Here is a 25,279-nt window from a genome sequence, read left to right as displayed (position 1 = left end):
TTCTGTTTCGACACAAGCCTATATGTTCCAAAGGTTTCAATCCCCTTTAACAATTTTGGGGTTGGGCACCAGTGATAGAAGTTCTACGGGGGCTCGGGATGATCAATTTCTCCCCCAAAATGCTCAAGAGCCCTGGAAATATGAAAAGCCCCAGAAAATCCCCATTCACTGATATATTAACAAAAATTCCCAATTTTGCAGATTAAGGTAGTAGGTTGTCAAAAGTAGCTAGCAAAAAATAGAGTCATTTTTTGCCCATTGGGCACAATAAATCATGAAGACCCAAAATCAAATTGTTCATCCAATACTGTATGTTTGCAGAAGTATAAAGGAAAATGTTTTCTACCCATATTGCAACCTGTTTGGTTCATTGCTATTTTCATTAAATCCTGTTGGGAATTCTAATAAAAAAAAAAAGACGATTTTATCCTCAAATTGGTAACATTGTGAAAAATTCACACCATACCATGTATTCATTTGACCTGTGTCTAATGTTACACATTGAAGATTGTGAATTAATGTCAAACTTGTCTTTAAAGACCACACAAGAAAGATTGTAAAAAAAATACAAGCAAGTGTATCTGTATCTGTACACCACTGATGAATTGGTTTCTTTGATACATGTTTCAATGTGGAAAATCATTCAGTGGCAACCAACCTCATCATTTTAATAGACGGCCGGTTCTTCTATTCTGGTTGTCACTAAAATTAGATTTATATACCACTTTAGAGCAAGTTTGACTGTTCTTAAAAGGAAATGAAGATATTTGATCATATATTCTTTTTATTTCATAGAATTATCAAGTACTAGCCGCCCTAGAGCCATGCAGCGACAGCAAAGCTGGCATCATGACCGTATTCCTACAGTTGCCCATGCCGGATGGCGAAGCGCCCCCGTTAGGTCAACCTCGACTAGCTTTAGCATCGGCCCTCGTTCAGCTCAAACCAAAGAAAGCCGAGCTGAAAGAGCAGAGGGATCGGGAGCGAGACCAGAGGGAAAGGGAGAGGGAGAATAGGGTACGGGAGAGAGAACAGCGGGAGAGGGAAGAAGAGCTTCAAAGACACCAGTTACCGGTAGCGCCGCTAGCAGCGATACCCTCTGACGATACACTATCAGTCGGTGTGTTAGATGATACTAGACACATACGACATCATGCAGAGTATGATAACCCTGCTATGGTATAACGCCATTCATTCCCTTCCATTTTAACTCGTATTTCAACATGTCAGACAAATTCTCTCAATGCCATTATGTCTTTTTAATAACTGTAGATGGAAAGTGAAATATATGATTTTTAAAAATTATTAAAAGAAAAACGTAATTAGGGCTTTCTTCCAGCATTTTTTTCCTCATGAAAGAATAACAACATGATATGACTGGCTTCGTGAAATTTTTCTCATTTTCTTTTAATCATGATATATTTGAATGCCCACGCATCTTCTTTTCAATTTCATTGTACAAACTTTCATATGTTTTATTTTATAAGCTATCTACATTAGTGATGTCATAAAACACTATTTTGTATTTTACTTTGCTATGTTCATTTAAAAAAGATCTCATTTTTGTGTAGACTTAATTATTCATAGAAATTCAATATCCAGGTTGACTTTCATATTATGTACTTACTGCATTTTGATTGATATGACTGACATCTTGAGATTAGAGTCTTTTTATTAAGAGATATATCTTTATTTCTAGTGCCTAATTTATCCTGTATAGTATGTGTCAATATTTGTAGATTGAAATTGAAATGTATTGCCATTGAAATACTTGAAGATGATTTTATAGATTTTGAATGATGACTGCGTTAGGTTTTTGTATCACTTTTCTTGCAAGGCAAACTGTAAGGAAATGCAATGAAGTGGGGTTTTTTGCCAAGTAAGGTTTCCTTATCGATTGATATGAATTCGTGTGAAAGTGCAGGGATTAGGGATTATGTAAAGACTTTGTTTCAAAATAGAATTATATTTTTGGATTGAGTTGCTTTTGAAATTGATATAAATTTCCAGAAGATAAGTATGGAATCTGATATTCATTTAAGCAGATTCAACAGCATTATATTTTTTTTGAAATCTGAACACATAATCTGGGACTTACAAGCCATTGTTTAAATTACATGTGTAATTTCAATTGGACAGAATTTTTTTAATATGATTTTTGCCAATTATAAGGTTTTATTCATGTGTATTAATTTTCCTGCTGTTGTCAGGTGAAATTTTTGTGATTTTGATTATTCTTATTCCCTAGCTTGAATAGACAGTGAAATGAATGAGAAACATTTGTGCAAATAATTGTACTTTTTAATCTTTTCAAGGATATATTTTCACTGACAACTTGATGATATTTTGTCAAGTAGTGATTTGGTTGCAAGACTGAAGTATGGTTTTACTTGGGGCATGTGCATACCACAAAATAGCAAAGTACAATGTTTGCATATAATGTTCCAAAAGATTACCAAATTTTTTTAACCTTTGGCAATAGCTCATTTTGAGTTTGAAAGACGATTTTAAAACGTTTAAAAAGTTTGACATTTTTGCAACAAATTCACATCTCTGTCAAACATGACTGACAATAGTTCCAAGGCTCTACCAAATTTTGGCTAATTTTTGGAGCATAAAATATTTTTCTTCTAAATTTAAAACTGCACTTAAGAAGAATCTAGCATTTATACAGAGCGATATGATGCAAATTCATTGAATTCCCCTGGCATCTGATTTTCCAAAAGAATGGAAATTATATTAGATATGGAATTTTTTTCTGAAGAAATTTTGTAGTATTTTTCTTTTGAATAAGAATAGAAACATTCAGTTTCTGGGTTGTCTAGTAACAATAAAAGTAATTTATTTTTAAAATTGTAGGCAATTCTATTTTAAAATTTGGTGTGTGGGGGCGTCGTTGTCTAGTGGTTAAGACTCGTCTTTCAATCTGAAGGACATGGGTTCGATTCCATAGCGTGTTTTCCTTCAGCAAGAAATTTACCCACATTGTGCTGCACTCAACCCAGGTGAGGTTAATGGGTACTGGCAGGAAGTAATTCCTAAAAAAGCTGTGCGCACCGGAATTGGTAGACTGGCTTAGCCGGGATAATGTAGGAGCGCCTTGAGCACCTAACAAAGTGGATACGTGCGCTGTACAAATCCTATGTTATTCATTACTGTTTATAAAAGTATAAACGTTTTTGCAAATTCTTCCAACTCTTATCTAGGAATGACAGTAAAGGGCATGGTTTATGAATGATACATCAGATAGAGAGAGAGGGAGAATGGGTGAAATATTGATGAAAAATTAAAAAGATAGAGGAAATGATAAAGTTAAAATATTGGAATTAAAGAAAGTTGAATTGAGATGAAGAGAAAGGAAATGTGTGCATCAGTTTAAGTTTTATCATTTCAAACTGTAAATTAGAGATTTCTGCCAAAGTTATTCTTACTTCCATTTTTCTCCTTATGTATATTTTGGGGATTAGCTAGACGTATGGTGTACTTTTTAGCATTCTTGTTATCTTTTTAAAAGTATAAAATCAACGCAATGAATGTAATTGATGATGTACATACTTATCAAAGTGAAATAAATTATTATCATTGATTTCACATCCAAAAGGACCTTTCCACATACAAAGAGGGATAGGGCTTGTGTGGTATTTTAATTGTAGCTAGCCTTTGCTTCCTATACCCAGGACTCATTGGATTTTTTGTTCTAAACTAAATATGAATATGAGGAGGGGGACATCATGAGCTATACATTCTTTATTTGAAATGGTAATGTAAAACAATGCTTTTGAATGTATGTGATTAATATGATCCAAACCCCAATGCGAGCACAGCCCCATCGCCCATGCAATGGAACAACAGCTTTCGGCATAGACAAATTGCTTACGTCAAAATACAAGGCAAGAGAATACTGTGAAAGTGCCAAAGTGCAATAACTTAAAGATAAATCTAGTTCTGGTTCTGTACATCCTCTCTTTCAACCCACCTATTCTCCTCTTCCCCAACTTGTTTCTTCCACGTCTTTGATTGCCCACTCCTTCTTGAAGCATCAACTTGAAAACCCTTCCTAAAACGGTGACATGACATTGCTCCTGCGATAAATGTTCCCCGCTTATTTTCGTCTTACATGTACGTTTAGGGTTAGGGTTGCAATAGGTTTAGGGTAGGCTATAGTGTTAAACCCAAGGTTAAAGTTGGTCATTTGATTAGTGTGTGGAATTTAGTGCGGAGCCATTAGAAGGAACACCTTAACAGTACAAGTCACCATCTGTACTGACCACACAGAAACATGTTTGCACTAAAGGAGTAGACAGTAGGCCAGTCTCGTCTTTCTGATCCAAGATGGAAATAACACATTATTGTGACATGTAATATAACCAGTGTTAACAGGTCCTCTGTTACGTTTCTTTGCGTCCGGTACTGGTGTCAGACAGGTGAAGTGCAGTGTGCAAGTATATGTTAAAAAATGTCTGATGAAAGATTGCTTGCTTACCGTATAGAGAAATGGCAATCTTAACTGGCATGATAATTTACGTCTGATATTTTGAGATATACATAGCAAAGAGGTGGTTTGTTTGGATATTTTATCCGATGTGGTTTTATTGCCATGGGCCCATTGTATGTTTTAAATGAACTATGCTGCAAATAAGTGTTATGGTTTATTTGTCAGATACATGTATGTATGAGAGAAATTGTCAAGGTTTATATTCGGACTGTTGTCTTAATGTAAACGGTATGTGATTTAACATGCGTGTAAAATAGAAAATCTGTTGAGTGAATAGAGGATTAAGTGATATTTTTTTAATGAAACAAAGAAAAAAAATGGAATGTGTACTCTACATGTATATCCACAGAACCATGATAATTTTAAATGCGTTAGTAAATCTAGAGAGCTCTGTACCCAGCAGAATTTGGAGATATAGCCTGATGTATAGTTTCTCCCATACTCAAGCTTATTACGTATCCATCAGTACTTGCAGAAGTATATATAGAAAAATAATCTTTCAAATTTTGTGTATACTCTGATTGTTTATTAACCTAACTATGGTTGGTTGGATTTGAAAATTTGATATGCTGATTTCCGTGTGTACATGCATGAAATGCACAACGAAAATATGTGTTGGATTAAAAAGTACATAATATCATTTACACAGAGCTTGGTTCGGACAGTAATACGAGAAGTAGAAAAATGTTTTAAAGTTTGGAGGGAATGGCTTATGTCATTTATTAAATAAAATATTATTTAATATTCTGATAATAGTTAGCCAGCAGAATGGAAAACATAAACAAGGGCTAATGTCGAAATTGCCATCAGAAGTTTCAATACATACACTGACATTGCTATTCATTAGTTTTTCTCTAATTTTGAATGAAGACAAGTAAAAAACTAAAATCAGCATTGTATTTTGACTCTCATTGTCTTTCAAATGTTAACTTCTGCATTGACGATGGTCATAGTATCCCATATGTCCTGTGTGTTAAAAAGTTCCTTTGATATGCTAAAAACATTTTTTTTCTTTTCCTTATTATTACCATTCACTCTACCATATTTTTCATAGCTATCTATACATTTTGTAGTCAGAAAGATGTCAGAATATGCTTACGAGTGATTTTAATTTCTGTACCTCTGTTTTGTAGTCCAATTAATTCCATTTCATGTTGGCTTGTTGGTCTATATCTCTTGCAATGAAAAGACTTATACAGACTTTCCAGAAGCTGTTACAGGTATGATTTATTCAGTACTATTGATAGGATACTTGTGCAGAGCTTTATAATAATGTGTGTACTGTATATAGGCCATTTAGGATCACTTGCTTTACTCATGCGCTAGATTGATCTTTATAAAGAAAATGATTTACCTTTCACAATGTTCTTTCATGTATGTCATCATTTGCCATTGCATGTTGCGATGATTCAAATTAGCTTAGTAGTTGAATGTAATTGTTTGTAGCTCGTTCAAGGCTCTGAAGAGGGATTATTTTCTGTTACTCTTGGATCAGAATGCTTTTACATTGCCACAATATTGCAATATTTGACAGGCACATGGGAACAGAAGCCAATAAGAACGCTGTAATCTACACAACAAATGCTTGTTGATTCTCAAAAGCAGAGCATCGGTCATCTACATACAAAGGAAATTGAATTAACTATCAAATGAGTGTGTATCCGATGTATAAAAAGATGCAGTATGCTGTATATAAACATGTTATAAGTTTGCCTGCCATGAATTATTGATATCTTTTGTATGGTTCTGAACTCTGATATTATACATCATCACATATATTCATTACATTCGTGAATTAGCCCCAACATTTGATTTTTTTTACAGATAATTGTATGCGATCGGGTATGTGTAGTTGACTGCTTTTTGCCGACTACACATAGAGCTCTTTTTTAAAAATAGATTTTACTTGATTCATACTTCTGCATTAAGTCAGCTTGAAAATAAGTAAACATTATTTTCGATTGAGAACAGAATCATTCACGTTTATGATTGTTTGTAAGATTTACTCAATTCAGGCATTCCAAAGTGAATGTTTATCAACAATGTTAGCAGTGTTTTCAAAAAAGCTATGGATTAGTTTCTGCAAGTGAAAACATATTCATTCCTGTTTTATCATTCCATTTGCTTCAGATTTCTGTCATAGATTTTTGAATAATTTTTCATCTCTATAGATGTGAATTCCATATTTCATTAACAACAGTTGTCTTTGTCAGTGTAATTAATTTCATGCTTGCTCTATGCTTGAAATGCAGAATTTATTTAGGGACATATTAAAAATATTTCTGACTTGGTCTAGTCCTTCTGTAGCCTGTAATATAGTTGGTGGCTACAGCTTTATCTTTGCTGTTTTGCCAAACCTTTAGTGATGTGTCTGATGCAGAAAACTATAAACAGTCTTAGTAAGCAGTCACTGCCTATACACTCACATCGTGCTTTGGCCATTGTTTTCTTATCGACCAGGATTCGGTGCAGGGTTTTCAGACAAGCCATAATAAAAACCCAACCAAACAAGACGGTGTGTACATGTATAATCAGTGGTTGTTTTCCTGTCTTCTGTATCAGAGTCAGACATATTGCTGACGTTAAACAGCATCAAACCCTTAAAAGCAAAGACAATAGTTGTACCTTATACCTAGATTGAAGGTTAGTCATTCAGCTGCAAGTTAAGATATTGTTGATGGAAATAAATTCTGGCATTGGCAGGATGAATTGGAACTCATTGAAGACTATGTAGCTGTTTGGAGTTACTACTAAAAATCCAACACACACACACATTTCCCAGACTGTCATGTTTGTTACGAAAGAGTTACTTTGATTCAAGTTCAAACATCAAATGATTTTCAAACAATCACATGTACAAGTGTGCATTTATGTTTTTTTTTGAGGGGGGGGGTGCTTGTATATGAAGTCATAATATGCAGCAGGTTCTTGGATTATCTTGTGTATGTACAGGAATGAAAAATACATTCTAGACTATCGAGCTATATTACAGGTCAATCTCCTTTTAATAGCCTTTATCGGTTCTTTTTACATAATTTTAATCCTCTTTTCCTCACTTCTAGAATGACTCTTTTTTTGTTAAATTGCTTGTAATTTATAATTTCAGAGAACTTTTACTTGTATCCTCCATGGGTATCCAAGATGCTTCTAGTTTTTTAGTTTTAACAGTAGGAACCTGCCAATATACACTTGCAAAATTAGGATTGACTAGTTGCTTTTTCGTTTAGTAGAGCAAATGTTATGTAATCAGTGATGGTGCAATCTCTGTATGAAAGATGATTATATATTAATAGATTTTAATATGTTTAATACAGTTTGACATTTTTAATGTAATAAAGTGTATGCACAAAGATTGTTTATGATGGGAAGAAATTTTTTATAAATATTGGCAAAATGAGTGAGATGAAATGGTTATGATTATGATCTTGAATAAAATATCACATTTTGGTGAAATAAGCATTTTGTTCCATTTGTTTGATCTTTTTAAGGGTCTCTATCTAAACTAAGAAATTCTATCAAACCAATGCCTCTCACACACTAAATACATTGACAAATTCATATAATATATATGTATATATATATATGTCAAAATACTTTAATAACTTTATTTCATTATCATCAATGATCATCATCAAAATCATCATCAAAATCAAGATTTAAAAATAAATGTTGTTGGGGTTACAAGTCCTTGTCTCAAATCCTTGCCCAAAATACTACTTAATACATGTATATCAACTGAGTTCTGGCTCACTTTTCTGAAATGATGAATCTATATGCTGTGTCAGGCATAAGATAAAGGCATTGGATAAAGCAGCGTGGCAGCTATGTTGGATTTTCTGGGCCCCATCTTACAAAGAATTACGATTGATCCAATTAATTGCAACTGTATGGAAATCCATCCATACCATAATTTTTTCAACAGGAAATTTGCACAATATCCTTAGTAAACACAGAATCACACTGAATCTTCAAGGAAGTGATGAATGTATGAATATACATCATATCTAGAAAGTATTTTGAACAAATTTGCATTTTAGATGTTGGGATTAAGATAGCTGCGATTGATCGGATCAATTGCAACTCTTTGTTAGATGGGGCCCAGCTCTCCTGACCACTCGATACCATACCCCTTTCACTTCTCCAAATTCTAGTCCTCACTAAAATAATCTGTCCCAAATTAAAATGCGCATTCAAGCATGTTATTCACAGCCAACTGCACTTGTTTTTCAAGGAACTTTTCCATACGTATGTAAATCAGTCCGAAAGGGAGTCAACTGTCATGGTGACTTTCTCGTCTTACAAAGAGTTGCGATTGATCCAACTTCCCATGAGTATGGAAGGCCAGCAACACCAACATCTGAAATACTTACTCAAACTAATTTCTGGATATGATGTCAATTCATATAGTCATCATTGTCTTGAAAATTCAGTCTGCTTCTCTTTGTATGCCAGAGAACATTGCAATTTCCTGTAGGAAAAATTCGGACATTGATGGATTTCCATATAGTTGGGGTTGATCATATCATCAATCTTTGTAAGAAAAGACCCAAGTTGACAGGAAGCTTGGCCAAGCACAATGACCCTTGGCCTTGCAGTAAATTCTGACTTTGATCTAACACTGATCCCTTTCAGAAATTCTCTAGTCCATGCCTAGTGCTTTCAAAAGCGGTGCTCAATAGAGAAAACTGCTTCGGCTTGAGCTTTTCAGTTATTCAAAATCTTACAACTCTGTGCAGGTTAGGCTTAAACCAGCGACTTTCAAGGGATATACACGTAACTTGTTTGATATGCACGTTTTCGTCAACCTAGCATTGCCAAATCATTTTATTATTTTTCCTTTGATTTATGTCGGAATTTAACCATACTCGGTGATACATTGAACACAATTCTTAAAGAAATTACTTGGTGAAAGACACACATATATTGCATTATTACCACTCACTATAAACGTAAAATTAAAAAAAAGAAGAAAATAATCAACATGAGGAGTTGCTAATAAATATTTGAAGAATGTTGATTTAACCAAGTATATTTCTTATCCTTTTGTCTGCATTACACAGTGGCGGATCCAGGTGGGGCTTCTAAATTTTGATACTGTAAAAAAATATATCAATACAGAAATCTAGGAAAAATGTCACATGCACCCTATTTATTTTCAAATTTGATCATAGCACACCCCTCTATTTTGATAATCTTGAATCCGCCACTTCATTGCATGTACTAACTATACTGTATTATCAACATAGCACCCTTCATCTATATGTATATTATATATAAAAAAAATCTAGCATATATATAACTCAAAATGAGATCTTCATTAACTAGAAGTGATCACCTTGTATTGATAAGAATAATTAATAATCTAATTTGGGCCAGCCCATTAATTGAATATTTCTATATAATTCATGAACATTTAATCCAATTTCATGACTTGCCATAAAATTTTTTTTTGCTTAAACGGTAATTTGATATCTTTTTCAGAAGGAAAAAATGAGTAAAATCAGGAAATAATTGATATCATGCATGCAATATAACTTTTATACATCACAAGGTGCCAGCCCAGCCTGCTTTGTATTCAAATTAAGTTTGGTTCTTTATAAAAGGGTGTCACATGTTTTTTTTTTTTTGGGGGGGGGAATCTGCTGAAGGAAGTAAGGGAATTTTACAAATATGCAAGTGTACAGTGAAAGCAGATTTCCTTAATAAATTATGAAAACATTAATCAGATCTAATGTTCATCCCTACATAAGTGCATATAATTTAAAGAAAAGTAATCTATATACAGTATTTGCCTAATGAGAAATGGAAAGAGAAAGAGAGACAGACAGAGGGAAAGAGAGAAGGACAATGATTTTGATTTCCTACAGTGTATAAAAATATATTGAATATTGACATTGCTTCTGTATCGATTGGACAAGTAAATCATGACATTCTCAGTCTCGGCGGCTGGAAACCAATAGAGTGAACCCCTCTTCAGGTGCATCTGAATAGAGGAATACAGCTAACTTTGCCTAAAAAAATCTGTTCGACAAATATGTTGAGCAAATATTTGACTTATGAAAGTTTACTTTAACACCTTGCAAGATTATATCACTATGTACAAAAAACACACAAGGGGATTCACATGTAGGCATTCATAGCTTTACATTTGTCAAAAATTGGAATGTTAGTTTAGAAAACAGAATAAAAAGAATGAATGTCTGTGAGCTTTAATAGTATTAACGAATACAACTTCCAATGTTAATGGTACATTACTAACAAGTAGAAAGATTAGTTGTCATTATAAATTATTATGAAATATTCATCATATAATATATTGGATATCAATGACCATAAAAAGTGTCTTGAAAGTTTGAAATAAGGATAAGGTTTTTTTTCATCATTTCTATGAGAAAAACTATATACAATATAAAACATTTTAAATTCCAGATAACAACTTCCAACTTGTCACTTATATCATTATAGCAGCAACGTACGACATTGAGTAACAGTTAATATTATAAATTTCAAATGCATGAAGCTACATGAAAGCCCAAAATGTGTGCAGGAGACAGTAAATAGAGTACTATGCAATCTTTAGGATCGCATTTCTATAGGACCTGCAATCAATAGATTTCTCAAATGTAGCATTCTGGTGAATTATCATCCTTATATTAACAAGGGTTATGATCATGAAATAAGTTATGAGTTATATCTCATTTTAAAGCTGAGAATCTCCTCTTTCAGAATGGATATCTAATGAAAATATCGTAATATATCTAATAAAAAATCAATTTATGGGTGACTTTTTGTGGGTTTTGCCATGCCTGGTAACATATATTCTTTTGCTAAAATAACACGTCCATGATGGCATAAATACATTTCATTGATACAGATTCTACTCAAATGTTTTCCCCCTGGAGTATCTATCTATACTCTGACTTGTATATTCTTTGCTGTTTGAGCGGCTTGTTTGGCTTTTGTTACAATGTCTTTTGCTCGTTGTCGCTCGACGAGCCTGGTACCATCAAACAGTCCTTCGTTCCTTGGTAAGCCATGGGTGCCATCTGCAAATGTCAACAACCCTGCAGAGAGAAAGACAAACAAATCTAAATCCATCTAGTATTAAAGTTCACTTGACATAGGATGACTTCAAGTTCAGAGTTGACAATTTTTACATGAGTATAATACCAAACATAACATGAAGATGGTCTTGAAAAGCCACTCACTAGAATTGGGCTAGGAGCTAAAAAACACAAACCGAATTGTGCTTTGAACACCAACACCGGACTTGAAATCATCCAATTTCATTGTTCTTATTGTATTCACTATTGTCCTCATCATCAACACTGATATTTTTTGTTTTTATTATTATTATTATTATTACAATGAACTAAAACTCCATATGTACTAAGTTAAATTGCTGATTTGTCAATGGCCTTCAATCTTTCTTGTGTACTTCCTGTTTGGTCCCATTTAGTCTGATGTCCACTTGATCTAACACAATAGGTGATTATTAAATTCAGTGTTGACCTTTGGTGTTGGTATTAGGTCAGTTTGTACACAAGTATAACACCAAACATAAAATGGAGATGGTCCTGAAAAGTCACTCACTACATGGAGGTGTTGAGCTGTCAATATTGTGATCAGGATTATTTGTCACATAAGGTTTTGGAGCTATGAAATGCAATCCATATTGTGCTTCCATCACCAACAATAGATTTGAAGTCCCCCATTGATATCATCATCATGAATGAAACATCTCACAAAGTCAGCACCATCTTCAAATGCAGATTCATTTATTGTTCAATTATTGTATTTTTGTTTTTGTTTATTGCATTGCACAATGTAAAACAAATTGTACAGATACAAAATTTATGGACTCCAAAATTTCAAACGCTTATGATTTGGGTGGTACATTTTTACTGTTATGAATTTTGTTCACTTTGTAACAAGGGTAACTTACATGTACATAATATAGAGAACTTTCTAAAAAGATATCAGATTGGTAAAAGTGCTCCACTTCCTCAATTCTGTTATTGATAGCAAATTACAAGTCCCTAGGCCCTATTCCATACTACTGAAGTGGTGCCAAGTTATTGACCATGAATATTTATTTGTAAAATAAATTTCCAGTACTTGATATTGACAACAGAAACAGCCCTGAGTTTCTACTCTCAATATCGCACAGTAAGGAGTAAATCTAGCAAAATGAACAAAAACTGAAATATAGTTTACAAAATCAACCTTTTATTTGAAATTATCAGCTAATAATCTTGTAATATTTCAACAAGAACAGGCAAAGCATGCATTATTCATGTTTTCCAAGAATAATTTTCTTAAATCAAACAGACCCATTTGGTCCATACCAATTCAATTGGCATTCTTACCTAATCCATTCACTTTTCCTTGCTTAAACTCTCCTTCAAACAGCATGCCATCCGGTCGTGTGAACACACCTAAACCATCAAACTTGCCCAGTTGGAACTGACCCTCGTACCTGTACATGTTGAATGAATGTATTCAAAATCAAACTAAATTTGCTATATCGGGGTTTTTCTCTATTCATTCTACATCATAGTTAGTTTGCATCCATTCTATATGATCTGAGGGATCTCAGAGAGAGAGGTATATAGAGTACATCCCAAAAAACGAAACAGAGATTTAGCGATGATTTATCATACAGTCCGACATCTCTTTATCTGGCCTCCTCTTATCCGGATCTCTCTATTATCTAGATGCACACTTACCAAGATTTTTTTTCAATTCAATCTATCATGTGAGAGAATGAGATTTAAATCTAAACTCAATCCTACATGCAAACTCACTTTGATTACATATATAGTCTACATGTAAATACATGTACAACAAAATTATTTTTCATGACAATATCTTTATTTATGTTTATGTTTTGGTTTAGGGAGAGTTAATTTTCAAATCATATCTTTAAAAAATATATTGCATTCAAAGAATTATGAATTTCAAATTCATATTTGAAATTTGATAAAGCACAAAAAAGGTCCCAATCATGCATGAAAAATATTTCTCCCCCCCTCTGCATATCATGGCCATGAGGGTTTGAAAGCTGAACACATTTGATGGTCGATATTACTGCATTAAGAGAGAAAATTCCAGTTGTAAAAAATCTGCTTTTCACGTCAATGCCAGACTTTTTTCTTTTTTCAAATTTATGTCAAGTTTAAGGCTTCTTTTTTGGCTTTTCAATTTACCTTGATCCATCAGCGAAGAGCAGTGTACCATGTCCTGAGCAGAGCCCACTGTCAAACTGACCACTGTATTTGGATCCATCAGAAAGATACAGCTCTCCTACACCATGCCTTTTTCCTTTATTTAAGATCAGATAAGAAACCCCCAATATAATTTCACAAATAAGCGAAAGAGAGAGAGAGAGACAGGAGGCAGGAGCCATCAGACACTGTAATAGGAGAGTCTCCCATTAATTTTTTTTTTTATAATTTTGTGTACCGGTAATTGAAAATGGCAATAATATACATACAATACTATCCAGTCATACTTTTAAAATTGATTGTATATATGAACTTAATTGTTTTATTACATTTATATGCAATTTCATGTTTTAAGAAATCTTTTGGTAACCTTTTTCACAACCATTAGCAGCATAACAAATATTGATTTCAATATCAAAGGCAAAAGCAGTAACATATTTGTGAACATTAGCTCAAACTATATAGAGAGACAAATTGAAATAATAAATCACTTTTTTAAAAGCAATTTTCACACTGAATTGTGTAAAATCATACATCACAATCAATGAAAAAGTAATAAAACCCTGTAAGAACGTGTTTGTATGCCGCATTACATACATGTATCTATTCCGAAAATATGATGAGAGGGGGACTCAGACCCACAATGCCATAAAAAATCAAAAATTATTTGATGAAAGAATAGTACTTCCTCCATTAAACTTTTCTTTTCATGACTTTAAAGGGAAATCCGGCCTTGGTCATAATATGTTGTGTTGGAAAGAAGAAAATAAATAAAATGGAATGAAGAAAGTTTGAAAGAAATTGGATAAGCAATAAGAAAGTTATGGCTGCTTTAAAACTGAGATGATCCCTAAGACTATGGCAGAGCAGTACTTGCTTCACATCCCTATGACATGTCAAATGTGGCCAGTTTGAAGTCTCCATGGGTATAGTGATTACCAATATTTACAACTTTTGAAAATTCATAACTTTCTTAACGTTTGTCTGATATTGTTCTAACTTTTACTATTTTGTTCATGCTTGAGCGAACACGGGATGTTTTTGTCGGGGGTTCAAAAATACGCTTGCGCCAAAATGGCAGAAATGAGAAATTTGATTAGACTTTTGTCTAATCAGCTGACTTCCTCTTAATCTTTTCATTATCATTGCCATAATTTTTTAATTATGCTGTCAAATTTCATTTACAAATTTATTTGTTTGTAAACCTGGGGCCTGTTGCATGAAATGGTCTTTCGTAGAACCATTCTACGTAAGAACGAGATATCGCTCAACTGTTTCACAAAGCCGATTTGGGCGATACGAAGAATGGTCCTTGGAAAGACACCTCCAGACATGTCCTACGTAGGCATGATCTTCTTTGCACACCGCCCGCCACCGTCGGCATTGAGAGAAAATGCGTTTACGGCAAGCCACACTGACATATCACCTCTAAACATATTTTTTAGGGGGTTGATGATACATTTTATCTGGGATGGCGCCAAGTTATTTTTTATATGGGGGCTAGTTGTCATCAATTTCAGGTCGACAAGACGACCAAAACGGATGTCATTTTAACTTCTCCGGGGGCAATGTAGGCCCAATTTTTAGTATGTTTTCTTTTATTCTCCCTCCATCCTATCCCCACCCCTATTCCATTAAAAAAAAATAAACTTGAACTATCGAAATGGGCAGCACTGCACTATCTCTCTGACCGCTCATGCTTTCTCATTGTAGACAATTAAACAACTTGAAAACAATTTCTTTAAAAGAAATTATGTAAGGAAAAAAGTATTTATAACGTTCAGCTAAAAAAAAGGAACAATACAAAACTAAGATGTTAAACATGCTAAATCATTTATTTATCTTTATTTCATTTTCATTATGATTGGGATACGTCATACGGTGAAACAAACAAAATCTGCAGTATAGCTAATTTAATTTAAGATACAGATTAGACATATAGCTTACGAATCCATACTACAATAATTACAAATGAAGATAAGTTTATCAAATGAAATATTATGGAAAGTCCATGCGAATAGGCGCATTTCAAATCGTAGGGTAGGCCCCTTTCGGCTCCTACATGTATATATTATGTCATGTTAAAATAATTGAAATGTTGAACATATTTTGTATATTCTTAAGTCTTATATTATTATAATTATAAGCTTCCATAAATTAAGTGATCAACTTTAAATATGACCACGTTTATGATCGTTGTAATTTTTAGCATTATTTCTGTTAATAGTATTTTTTGAATTCCATTGCGGATTGCGCAACCTTTTCTATGTTTTAATTATTATTGCAAAGCAGGACTTTATTCACTTGGACATGTTTGCAGCAATATTCATGTTCCTTGTCTTCGGTTAGTTATCATGCAACTGAGGTATATTATTCTCTAAATACTCACATTTGTATTCTTGCGTTATATCTAACAAATAAAATACATAAATTTGATTTTTCACACGCAGCCTCTCATATTTTCCTTTTTAGTCTCATACTTAATTATCAGACACTGTTGATTTTGTTTACTCCATTCAAACCCTATTTTTACCTCTACAAATAACATATTAACACGTAATTTGCAAAATTATCACTATATATAAGTATGCTATAAAAATACAGAATACTGAACAAATAAAATGTCGAAATTACTTAGATCAATTTTTATTTCGGACAAGGGTCTGTTTCGTTGAAATGTCAATGAGAGGTGTCTCTAAAAGGACACTGTGTTATAAATAAGGGAAATAATGACAATTTCGATTTTATTCAGTTATGTTTGTGAATCTTCAATTTTTTTCTCTTTTTACCTCATAAAGTAAGCTCCATACATCAATTCAACAATCAGTAATAAATAAAACATCATTTCATCTCCTTTTATATAAATAAATAAATTTATGAAAAGTCGTCATTCCAAAATAAAAAGTTCAGGTGACGATGAAGACTAAATATTTTTTCGATACTATCGAATATTAAACGACGTCACGGACTTGAAAGACAACATTGCCTTCGTGAAACGGAAAGCGCTGATTTGTCGCCAATCTTCCTATCTCGGAAGAATGGTCCTAGGACATTCCTACGTATCGCTCATCTCGTCATGCAACAGGCCCCTGAATTATTTTGTTTTTCATTTAAACTTTTTTTACCTTTGAATTTTCCTTCATAAGAAAAAAAAGAAGACTTTTTGTCAAGTAAGAAGATTTGCATTATTAAATTGGGAGAATTTGTAATTATTCAAATCCTTTCATTCTGTGAAACAAAGTATGTTATGCTATAAAAGACATGCATCCTATTTTCAAGGGGTTATTGGATCCTTCACCAAGTTTAATTATGTGCTTGACAGGACAAACAGGAAAGGATTCATGTCTTTCAATAGCAATGGTGTATTGAGTCAATTTTGAAGGAGCAAGATACATGTACCCGGTATAGCAGATCGGGTTAAATGTATTAAAAAGTTGTGAAGCGAGCAAGCAAAAATTTCTACTTTTTTTATCAAAATATGCAATTGTGTGATTTTGACATAATATTCAGTAAATGATATATTTCAATTTCTATGTTTTCTGTTACTTTCCTTTCCACTTTTTTTTCTTGGTCATGATTTTTTTATGGGGGGGGGGGGGGTGGGAGCACCTTGAGCCCCCACCCATCAGTATGCCACTGTTCAAAGGCACCATAACTTTTGTAGCACACAATGAAAGGATTTAAAAAAAAAAACATGGTCTCCCATACTTTGGCTTTTAAAAAATTGTTCTTGCCTAAAGAAGGAATATTCAAAGCTAAAAAAGAACAAATTAAAATGGACAACAAGAGAACTTTTCAAGCAAATAAGTAGATTTAGAAATGAATTTTGACCACATAATTCTAAAATTATGGCAAAGATAATGAAAAGGTTAAGAGGAAGTCTGCTGATTAGCAAGCAGTCCGACCATCATATTTATCATTTTATGCCATTTTGGCACAAGCCTCCTTTTTAACCCCAGACAAAACATTCTATTCTGTGTTCGCTCAAGCATGAATGAAACTAAATTATTTTAATGGCATTTGAAAGATAAGACTTTAGAGCACCTTTTGACACCAAAATATAGAGATCATAATTTGAATTTTTTTTTAGAGTTTTCAAAAAATTTCTCCCATTTTTTTATACGCACTGTATAAAAATATACATATATATATATTTATAATTACCTTCCAGCCATTCTCCTTTGTATTCCTCTCCATCTGGATATTTGTAAACTCCTTGAGATGATGTCATGATAATTTCTTACTTTGGAACAAATACAAAACAATCTGTGAAAAAAAAATGTATTTGATAAGTTATAGAATAGATAAAATTTAGTTCTACTGCAATGTTATTGCTTTGATAATTCAAATGATATACATAGACATTTGGTCTGTACATTCAGTGATCAGCAATTACACCAGTCACAGATAGATTCAATTTTGGCCATGCGTTTTGAGTTGGGCCCATTTCCGTTACAACTCAAATTTTCCTCCAAAAACGCACCAATATACAATTGTATTTTTTTCTTATGTTTAACATTCTATACCCATAAAAGTATATATATTCTGAAAGAAAATTGTCTGAGGAATTCAAAAATGCAATCAGAAAAGGCATAGGGTAATGTCATAAAAAGTTGAAGGTCAAATATGTGGAAAACTGTGAAAAAAACATACTTCCCAATAAATCTGAGAATCAGATAAACTTTACACCCTATAGGGAAATTAAATGCATATTTTAATGTAACTCTTTAGAGTGAGACCTTTCCAGTGATATTTTACTTGTTGGGGATAACTGTACCAAAATAAATGGGCGCAATCATCTTTTAAGACCAAATTTCACATAATTTTTCGGGTAAATATGTATCAATGCTTGATTTACCCCTAAAATATTAATTAGTCTTGCCTTTAGTTGCACAAATACACTTGTAAACACTAACCAGTATATTATAATATATTTACTGTGGTTATTATGAATGAAAAATTATTTCATTTGACTCAAATCGTGGGATTTGTCACCTCTTGGCTCAAAGACCAGTGGACCACAGGTTGACAACTGAGAGCCAGGTTTAACATATAAATATAGGAAAAATATGAATGCACAATGAAAAGTTCTCATTACTGCTTTAGCTTATTTAAACTTAGTGTGAACAAAAACAACTAACATGATATAAATAAATCCGGACACCTGGAAAAAATACTTTTATGTTATTTTAGATTGTTATATTTTAAATATACCCTCTTGCTCAACATTCTGCAGGACATGGTCTCTTGGTACTGGGTCATTTGAATGTCAATGCACAGAACATATTCTATGGGTACATTTGCCTCTGTTTAGTTTAATCTTTGTACCAGTTTCATTCTCAAGTAGTTTTTTGTTTAGTTTTTTTTAATATAATTTGGAAAAATATTCTCTGAACACTGTTGTGCCTGCCAAATATGTGTCATCTAGTGATTTATAGATGCAGTGTGATGTAACATTAAGAAAAAAAGTAAATAGCATCAGATGAGGGCTTTATTGCAACAAACAAGTTTTCATTAATTAAAATTGCATAAAAGGTGTATTTGCTATCTGTTATGTTACCAGAAAATCTGAAGATTCGGACACATCAAAGTTATCACTATCAGTCTACGCTGTCAATATTGAAACCATGAGGTCATAATTATTAATACAATAGATTGATTTATCTCTGAAGCCTTTAATTAGTTTGTGCTTTCCCTTTTGAAATTTTTGCAGCTTCTAAATTTTATTGAAGGTGTAACCCACAACTGTATTTTATCTCACATTTCCTACACACCAGACAGTCACAATTTCCATCATGCTAATTTCATGATTTACATCAATTAATTATATTAGGTATCCTTTAAACTTAAAAGTTCAAATTTGACCCACTTATGATTGAAGAATAAGCCAGTGAGCCCCAAAACTATTACATATTTAAGTACTGTGATGTTACACATTTAGTTTCTTAATGAAATGAAAATTCATGCTCCCCTCGTCTACCACCATGCAAAAATGGCCAATTGATGTTACATAATTGCTAATTACTGGTAAATGAAGTCATCTCAAGTATTTCTTTTTCTTTCAAGTAATTGGTATAAAGATTCCCTTTAATATGATACCAAATATACCCATGTAGCACATGTATTTCAAGTTTTATACCATTAATTATTTCTGTGCTTGTGCAAATGTAACAATACCACCTATTTGCATAGGTGGTATCGCATGGCCTTCTAAGCTTGCTTCGATTTGGAAATGTCTACTAGGCTCTAGGGGTACAAGGTATTAGTCCACCAAAAGTAGAGAGGTGAGCACATGCAACTACATGAATGAAACGACCAACTTTGGCCTAGACCCCATCTATGGCGAGGCTGACAGTAACTTTAGACAAAAGTATGTTCCTAAGTATCATGATGATGTATTACTTTTATTAAAATCAAAATATGCAATTTGTCTTCTCACACTCAGTGCTGTCATCATCACACACACACTATACAGTGCGTATCAAAAAAAAACGGGACAGATTTGAAAAGTCTATAAAATTTTTGTTTCAAATAATGATGTCTCTATTTTGGTTTTAATAGATGCTCTAAGGTCTTATCTTTGAAATGCAATTTAAAAAAATAAATTTTATTCATGCTTGAGCGAACACGGGACATTTTTGTTGGGGGTTCAAAAAGAGGCTTGCGCCAGAATTGCAGAATATGTGTAATACAATGATCAGACTTCTTGCTAATCAGGAGACTTCCTCTTGACCTTTTCATTATCTGTTCCACAATTTTCGAATTATGCTCTCAAATTTCATTTACAAAGTTATTTATTCAATTATTTCGTTTTTTTCATTTAATCTTCTCTTACCTTTTAATTTTCCTTCATAAGTAACTGAGAAAAGAAGATTTTTTTTTGTCAACCCAAGCAAGAAGATTTGAATGATTAATTGGGAAAACTTGTGATTATTAAAATCGTTTTATTATGTGAAACAAACAATGTTATGTACCTTTAAAAGACATGAATCTATTTTTCAATGGGTCATTAATTCCTTGACCAAGTTTAATTGCTTGACAGGAAACACAGGAAGGGATTCATGTCTTTCAATGACAATGGTGTATTGAGTCAATTTTGAAGGAGCTAGATATGGCAGATCGGGTAAAATGTATTAAAAAGTTGTGAGCACGCAAATATTCCCACTTTTTAATTAAAATATCAAATTTTGTGATAGATTTTGACATAATATTCAGAAAATAATATCATATTTTACTTTCTATCTGTCCTTTTATTTCCTGTCCACTTTTATTTGGTCATGATTTTTTTAATTGGGGGGGGGGAGCAACCCGAGCGCCCACCCATCTGTGTGGCTTTGTTCAAAAGGCACCATAATCTTTGTAGCACATAATGAAAGGATTTGAATAAAAAAATCCATGCTCTCCCATAATTCGGTTGAAAAAAAATAATTTTAGCTTGAAGAAGGAATATTCAAAGCTAACAGAGAGCATATTGAAAAGAAATAACAGAATAATTCAAGCAAATAAATAGATCTGAAAATGAATTTTGACCGCATGATTTGAAAATTATGGCAAAGATAATGAAAAGGTTAAGAGGAAGTCTGCTAATAAGCAAGAAGTCCGATCATCATATTACTCATATTCTGCAATTCTGGCGCAAGCCTCTTTTTGAACCCCCAACAAAAACGTCCCGTGTTCGCTCAAGCATGAACGAAACTAATTTTTTTAATAGCATTTGAAAGACCAGACCTTAGAGCACCTATTAACACCAAAATATAGAAATAATAATTTGAAACTAAAATTTTATAGACTTTTCAAATCTGTCCCGTTTTTTTTGATACGCACTGTACAGTCACTCATAGTGCACTTGGACCTGTCCCGACAATTTTTCTTATAATAGCTCTAAAAAGTATTAAAAGTAAAGAGTCATCTAACGTTAGACAGGAATAACTGTCATTTCTGGGGATTTATTTACAGGATTTAACAATTTCTGACATTTTACTACATTGGCATGATTGGGGAGCCAATGTAGTTCAGCAGTTACAGAGAATGAAGCTTTAAAGTTTAAGACTTTAGTTTTGGTTTAACAAGTTAAGTATCAAGTATCATCACGCAACATAAGTCATTGTGTAGATCTAGTTACTAGTACAAAGTACCGTACTACAAGTACAAGTAGACCTTCAGAAATAAAATTAAAACCAAGGCAAAGCCAAAGCAAAGGCCAAATGAAACTGTCTTTCCATACAACAGTAGAGGTGCACGGCCAATATTGGAGACTGTCTCCCATGAGAGAGATTATCTCCAATATCAGAGACTTTTATAAAGAATTTGGGTATCCAATTTCAGAGACAGTCTCCAGTTTGGGAGACCAATTTTCTTTGTTTACATTTGCTTAAAAAGGATTACCTTGGCGGCAGATAAAAATGTGATAAGCAGATTCCTCATGAAATATTACCCCTTTTCACCGTCTACTTTCAAAATTCACATTCTACTTTTGTTTTTATAAGGATTTTTGCTGTCATCCACACACAAAAAAAAATGAGCTTCTTACCTCGGTGGAACAAAAGTTTGGGTGGAAAAAATCATGCTTTTGTTGGTGTTGTTTCTTTTGTTCTTTTGCAAAGCAAGTCTCTAATATGGGAGATTGTCTCCCTTATTGGAGAGTCTCCCATATATATTTGCCATGCGCGCGCGCCTCTACTGTACAAAGTATTTTTTGTTAGATCTAGATCTATCTGTTATTAAATTGAACCGCGGAGCTAACACTACAGATTAAACCGTCCATACTAGGCTACTAGTATTTCTCATAAACGTACAGTGCAGTGCCACCAATTTACACGGTCAATGCAATTCTGGGTCACACACAGCGAGTCGCCTCGGCCTCGCCCACAGCTCCCATCCCGGATGTGAACGATACCGTAATACCGTACCGGTACCGTATGTGCTTCTTGCATATGCATGATGAATATCGAGCTGAGTGACATTATTCCAGCGAAAAAGTTAGATCTATCTAGGCCCTGCTTCGAATTAACACTATGCATATCGCGGGATACGGTATATATGATTAAAACCAAAGATTCAAATCTTTGTAGAAACTGAAAAAAATCATATTTTTTTCTTTCTACTGACCTGTGCCTGTTTCACAAAAAATCTACGGCAACAACAACCTCACGTTCCGCTGTCAACTGCCGATGTCGCGACCCGCATCCGACCGCGGTCACGTCAGTCAGCCGGCCCGCGCCCCGACGCCAACCCGGCGGCCGGCGAGCAGTGCAGTGCGGGTAGGCACTTATATTAATACTTCAGTTTGAAAGGACACTCGTAAAATGACGTCACTCTCGCCGATGAATATTCATTAGATTGTGGTCGTGTGTGTTCCATACAAACATGCACACAGAAGTGCATGCATGCAGAGAGTTATATGAGAGGAACATTGGCTCCAGAGAGAAGTTGTCAATAACGTGTGTGTACTATTCCATGCTGTCCGCGTGGGAGAGAGTGCATGGCAATTCGGTTAAACGAAGTTTCCGATATAAAGAGATAATTACTCTATGTACAGTCGACGTATACTGTAATAGAGGCAAATGTCAGATCAGGGGAGGCTGGAGTACAATCAGGTTTTCTTTTTGTAAGGGAAGAATAGTGTATAATTATAGCCAATTGATCTAAGTAAGGGAAGTGAACAATAATGTTTTTTAAAAAGAATGGAATATACCTGCATGGTGAAGCCAATTTGAAAGAAGGTGAGGCAAGTTTCAATGGAGGTTATGAAAAAAAATAAACTGTACAACACATTATAGTGAAGCCAGTTTAAAAGGAGGTGAGGCAGGTTTCAATGGAGGTTTTTTATAAAGAATAAACTGTACCACACATTATGGTGAAGCCAGTTTAAAAAGAGGTGAGGCAAGTTTCAATGGAGGTTTTTATAATTAACTGTACTCTAAATTATGGTGAAGCCAATTTAAATGGAGGTCAGGCAGGTTTCAATGTAGGTTTTTTAAAAAGAATAAAGGGTACCACACATTATGGTGAAGCCAGTTTAAAAGGAGGCGAGGCAGGTTTCAGTGGAGGTTTTTAAAAAAGAACAAATTATGGTGTAGCCAATTTAAAAGGAGGTGAGGCAAGTTTCAATGGAGGTTTTTAAAAAGAAAAAAACTGTACTGGTATTATGGTGAAACCAATTTTAAAGGAGGTGAGGCAAGTTTTAATGGAGGTTTTTATAACTGTACTACAAATGATGGTGAAGCCAATTTAAAAGGAGGTGAGGCAAGTTCCAATGGAGTTTTTTATAACTACTACAAATGATGGTGAAGCCAATTTAAAAGGAGGTGAGGCAGGTTGCAATGGAGGTTTTTTAAAAAGAATAAACGGTACCACACATTATGGTGACGCCAGTTTAAATGGAGGTGAGACAAGTTTCAATGGAGGTTTTTTCAAAAGAATAAAGGTATACCAAGAATAAACTGTACCACACATATCATGGTGAAGCCAGTTTAAAAGGAGGCGAGGCAAGTTTCAATGGAGGTTTTTATAACTGTACTCTGAATTATGGTGAAGCCAATTTAAAAGCAGGTGAGGCAAGTTCCAATGGAGTTTTTTATAACTACTACAAAATGATGGTGAAGCCAATTTAAAAGGAGGTGAGGCAGGTTTCAATGCATGGAGGTTTTTTAAAAAGAATAAACGGTACCACACATTATGGTGACGCCAGTTTAAATGGAGGTGAGACAAGTTTCAATGGAGGTTTTTTTCAAAAGAAACTGTACCACACATATCATGGTGAAGCCAGTTTAAAAGGAGGCGAGGCAAGTTTCAATGGAGGTTTTTATAACTGTACTCTGAATTATGGTGAAGCCAATTTAAAAGCAGGTGAGGCAAGTTTCAATGGAGGTTTTTTTTTAAAGAATAAACTGTACCACACATTATGGTGAAGCCAGTTTAAAAGGAGGTGAGGCAAGTTTCAATGGAGGTTTTATAACTGTACTCTAAATTATGGTGAAGCCAATTTAAATGGAGGTCAGGCAGGTTTCAATGTAGGTTTTCTAAAAGAATAAAGGGTACCACCCATGGTGACGCCAGTTTAAATGGAGGTGAGGCAAATTTCAATGGAGGTTTTTAAAAAGAATAAACTGTACTTCAAATGATGGTAAAGCCAACTTGAGAGGTGAGGAATGGAATGGATTTTATGTAGAAGCAAACTTTTCCATTCCCCCAATACGTAAAAATCCCCTTCCCAAAAATCCAATTATCACTGAAATGGAATATACATAATATATTTTTTTATAAGCCAGGTTATGCAAAATAATCATGTCATCCTTTGTCAACAAGAAATCTGTACATGTCCTCTGGAGAAAAAATAATACCTTGGCCGCCTTTTAATTTCTAAGTTTTGATTTTATTAGTATTTTACTTAGCAATTTGGCTGGCTTAACAAAATGCTTAAACTTGCATGCAGATCAGATCTCAGAATTTACCTTATCCAAAATGAGGTAAATACTAATACCCATTGTGATGTTATAAATTTTTATCCAAATAGTGCCAAATGTATGAATGAATTTCTGTGCGTTTCATTTTTGGA

General features: G+C 33.7%; 2 protein-coding genes across 5 annotated transcripts in view; one reads left to right on the top strand and one right to left on the bottom strand.

The window, feature by feature from the left end:
* Positions 1–2,450, top strand: part of LOC121425669 (attractin-like protein 1) — an 89,427-nt gene extending 86,977 nt beyond the window's left edge. For all 4 annotated transcript variants that reach the window (XM_041621824.1, XM_041621821.1, XM_041621823.1 and 1 more), the window contains exon 24: positions 796–2,450. In XM_041621824.1, coding sequence (XP_041477758.1) covers positions 796–1,185 — 390 coding nt within the window. In that variant the 3' untranslated portion in view covers positions 1,186–2,450. The remainder of the gene's footprint in view (positions 1–795) is intronic.
* Positions 2,451–9,647: 7,197 nt separating this feature from the next.
* On the bottom strand, positions 9,648–22,936 carry LOC121425671 (MORN repeat-containing protein 4-like). The gene is made up of 5 exons (XM_041621826.1): positions 22,831–22,936; positions 17,887–17,988; positions 13,705–13,819; positions 12,865–12,974; positions 9,648–11,559 (listed from the first exon to the last, which is right to left on the bottom strand). The coding sequence occupies exons 2-5, from the start codon at positions 17,951–17,953 to the stop codon at positions 11,405–11,407; spliced, it is 447 nt and encodes a 148-aa protein (XP_041477760.1). The 5' UTR covers positions 17,954–17,988; positions 22,831–22,936; the 3' UTR covers positions 9,648–11,404.
* Positions 22,937–25,279: the final 2,343 nt, after the last annotated feature.

The sequence above is a fragment of the Lytechinus variegatus genome, chromosome 12, assembly GCF_018143015.1.
Source record: "Lytechinus variegatus isolate NC3 chromosome 12, Lvar_3.0, whole genome shotgun sequence".
Lineage (NCBI taxonomy): Eukaryota > Metazoa > Echinodermata > Echinoidea > Temnopleuroida > Toxopneustidae > Lytechinus > Lytechinus variegatus.
Note: the sequence above shows the minus strand (reverse complement) of the source record. Positions and strands in the feature narration are given on the sequence as shown.

What these genes read in the sequence shown, in the direction of transcription:
- LOC121425671 (XM_041621826.1), bottom strand. Translation starts at nt 17,953, where the DNA reads ATGACATCATCTCAAGGAGTTTACAAATATCCAGATGGAGAGGAATAC. An exon ending in CTCTTCGCTGATGGATCAAG is followed by an intron (nt 12,975 to 13,704) that starts GTAAATTGAAAA and finishes CAACATGTACAG; the next exon opens with GTACGAGGGTCAGTTCCAAC. An exon ending in AGGAAAAGTGAATGGATTAG is followed by an intron (nt 11,560 to 12,864) that starts GTAAGAATGCCA and finishes TTCTCTCTGCAG; the next exon opens with GGTTGTTGACATTTGCAGAT.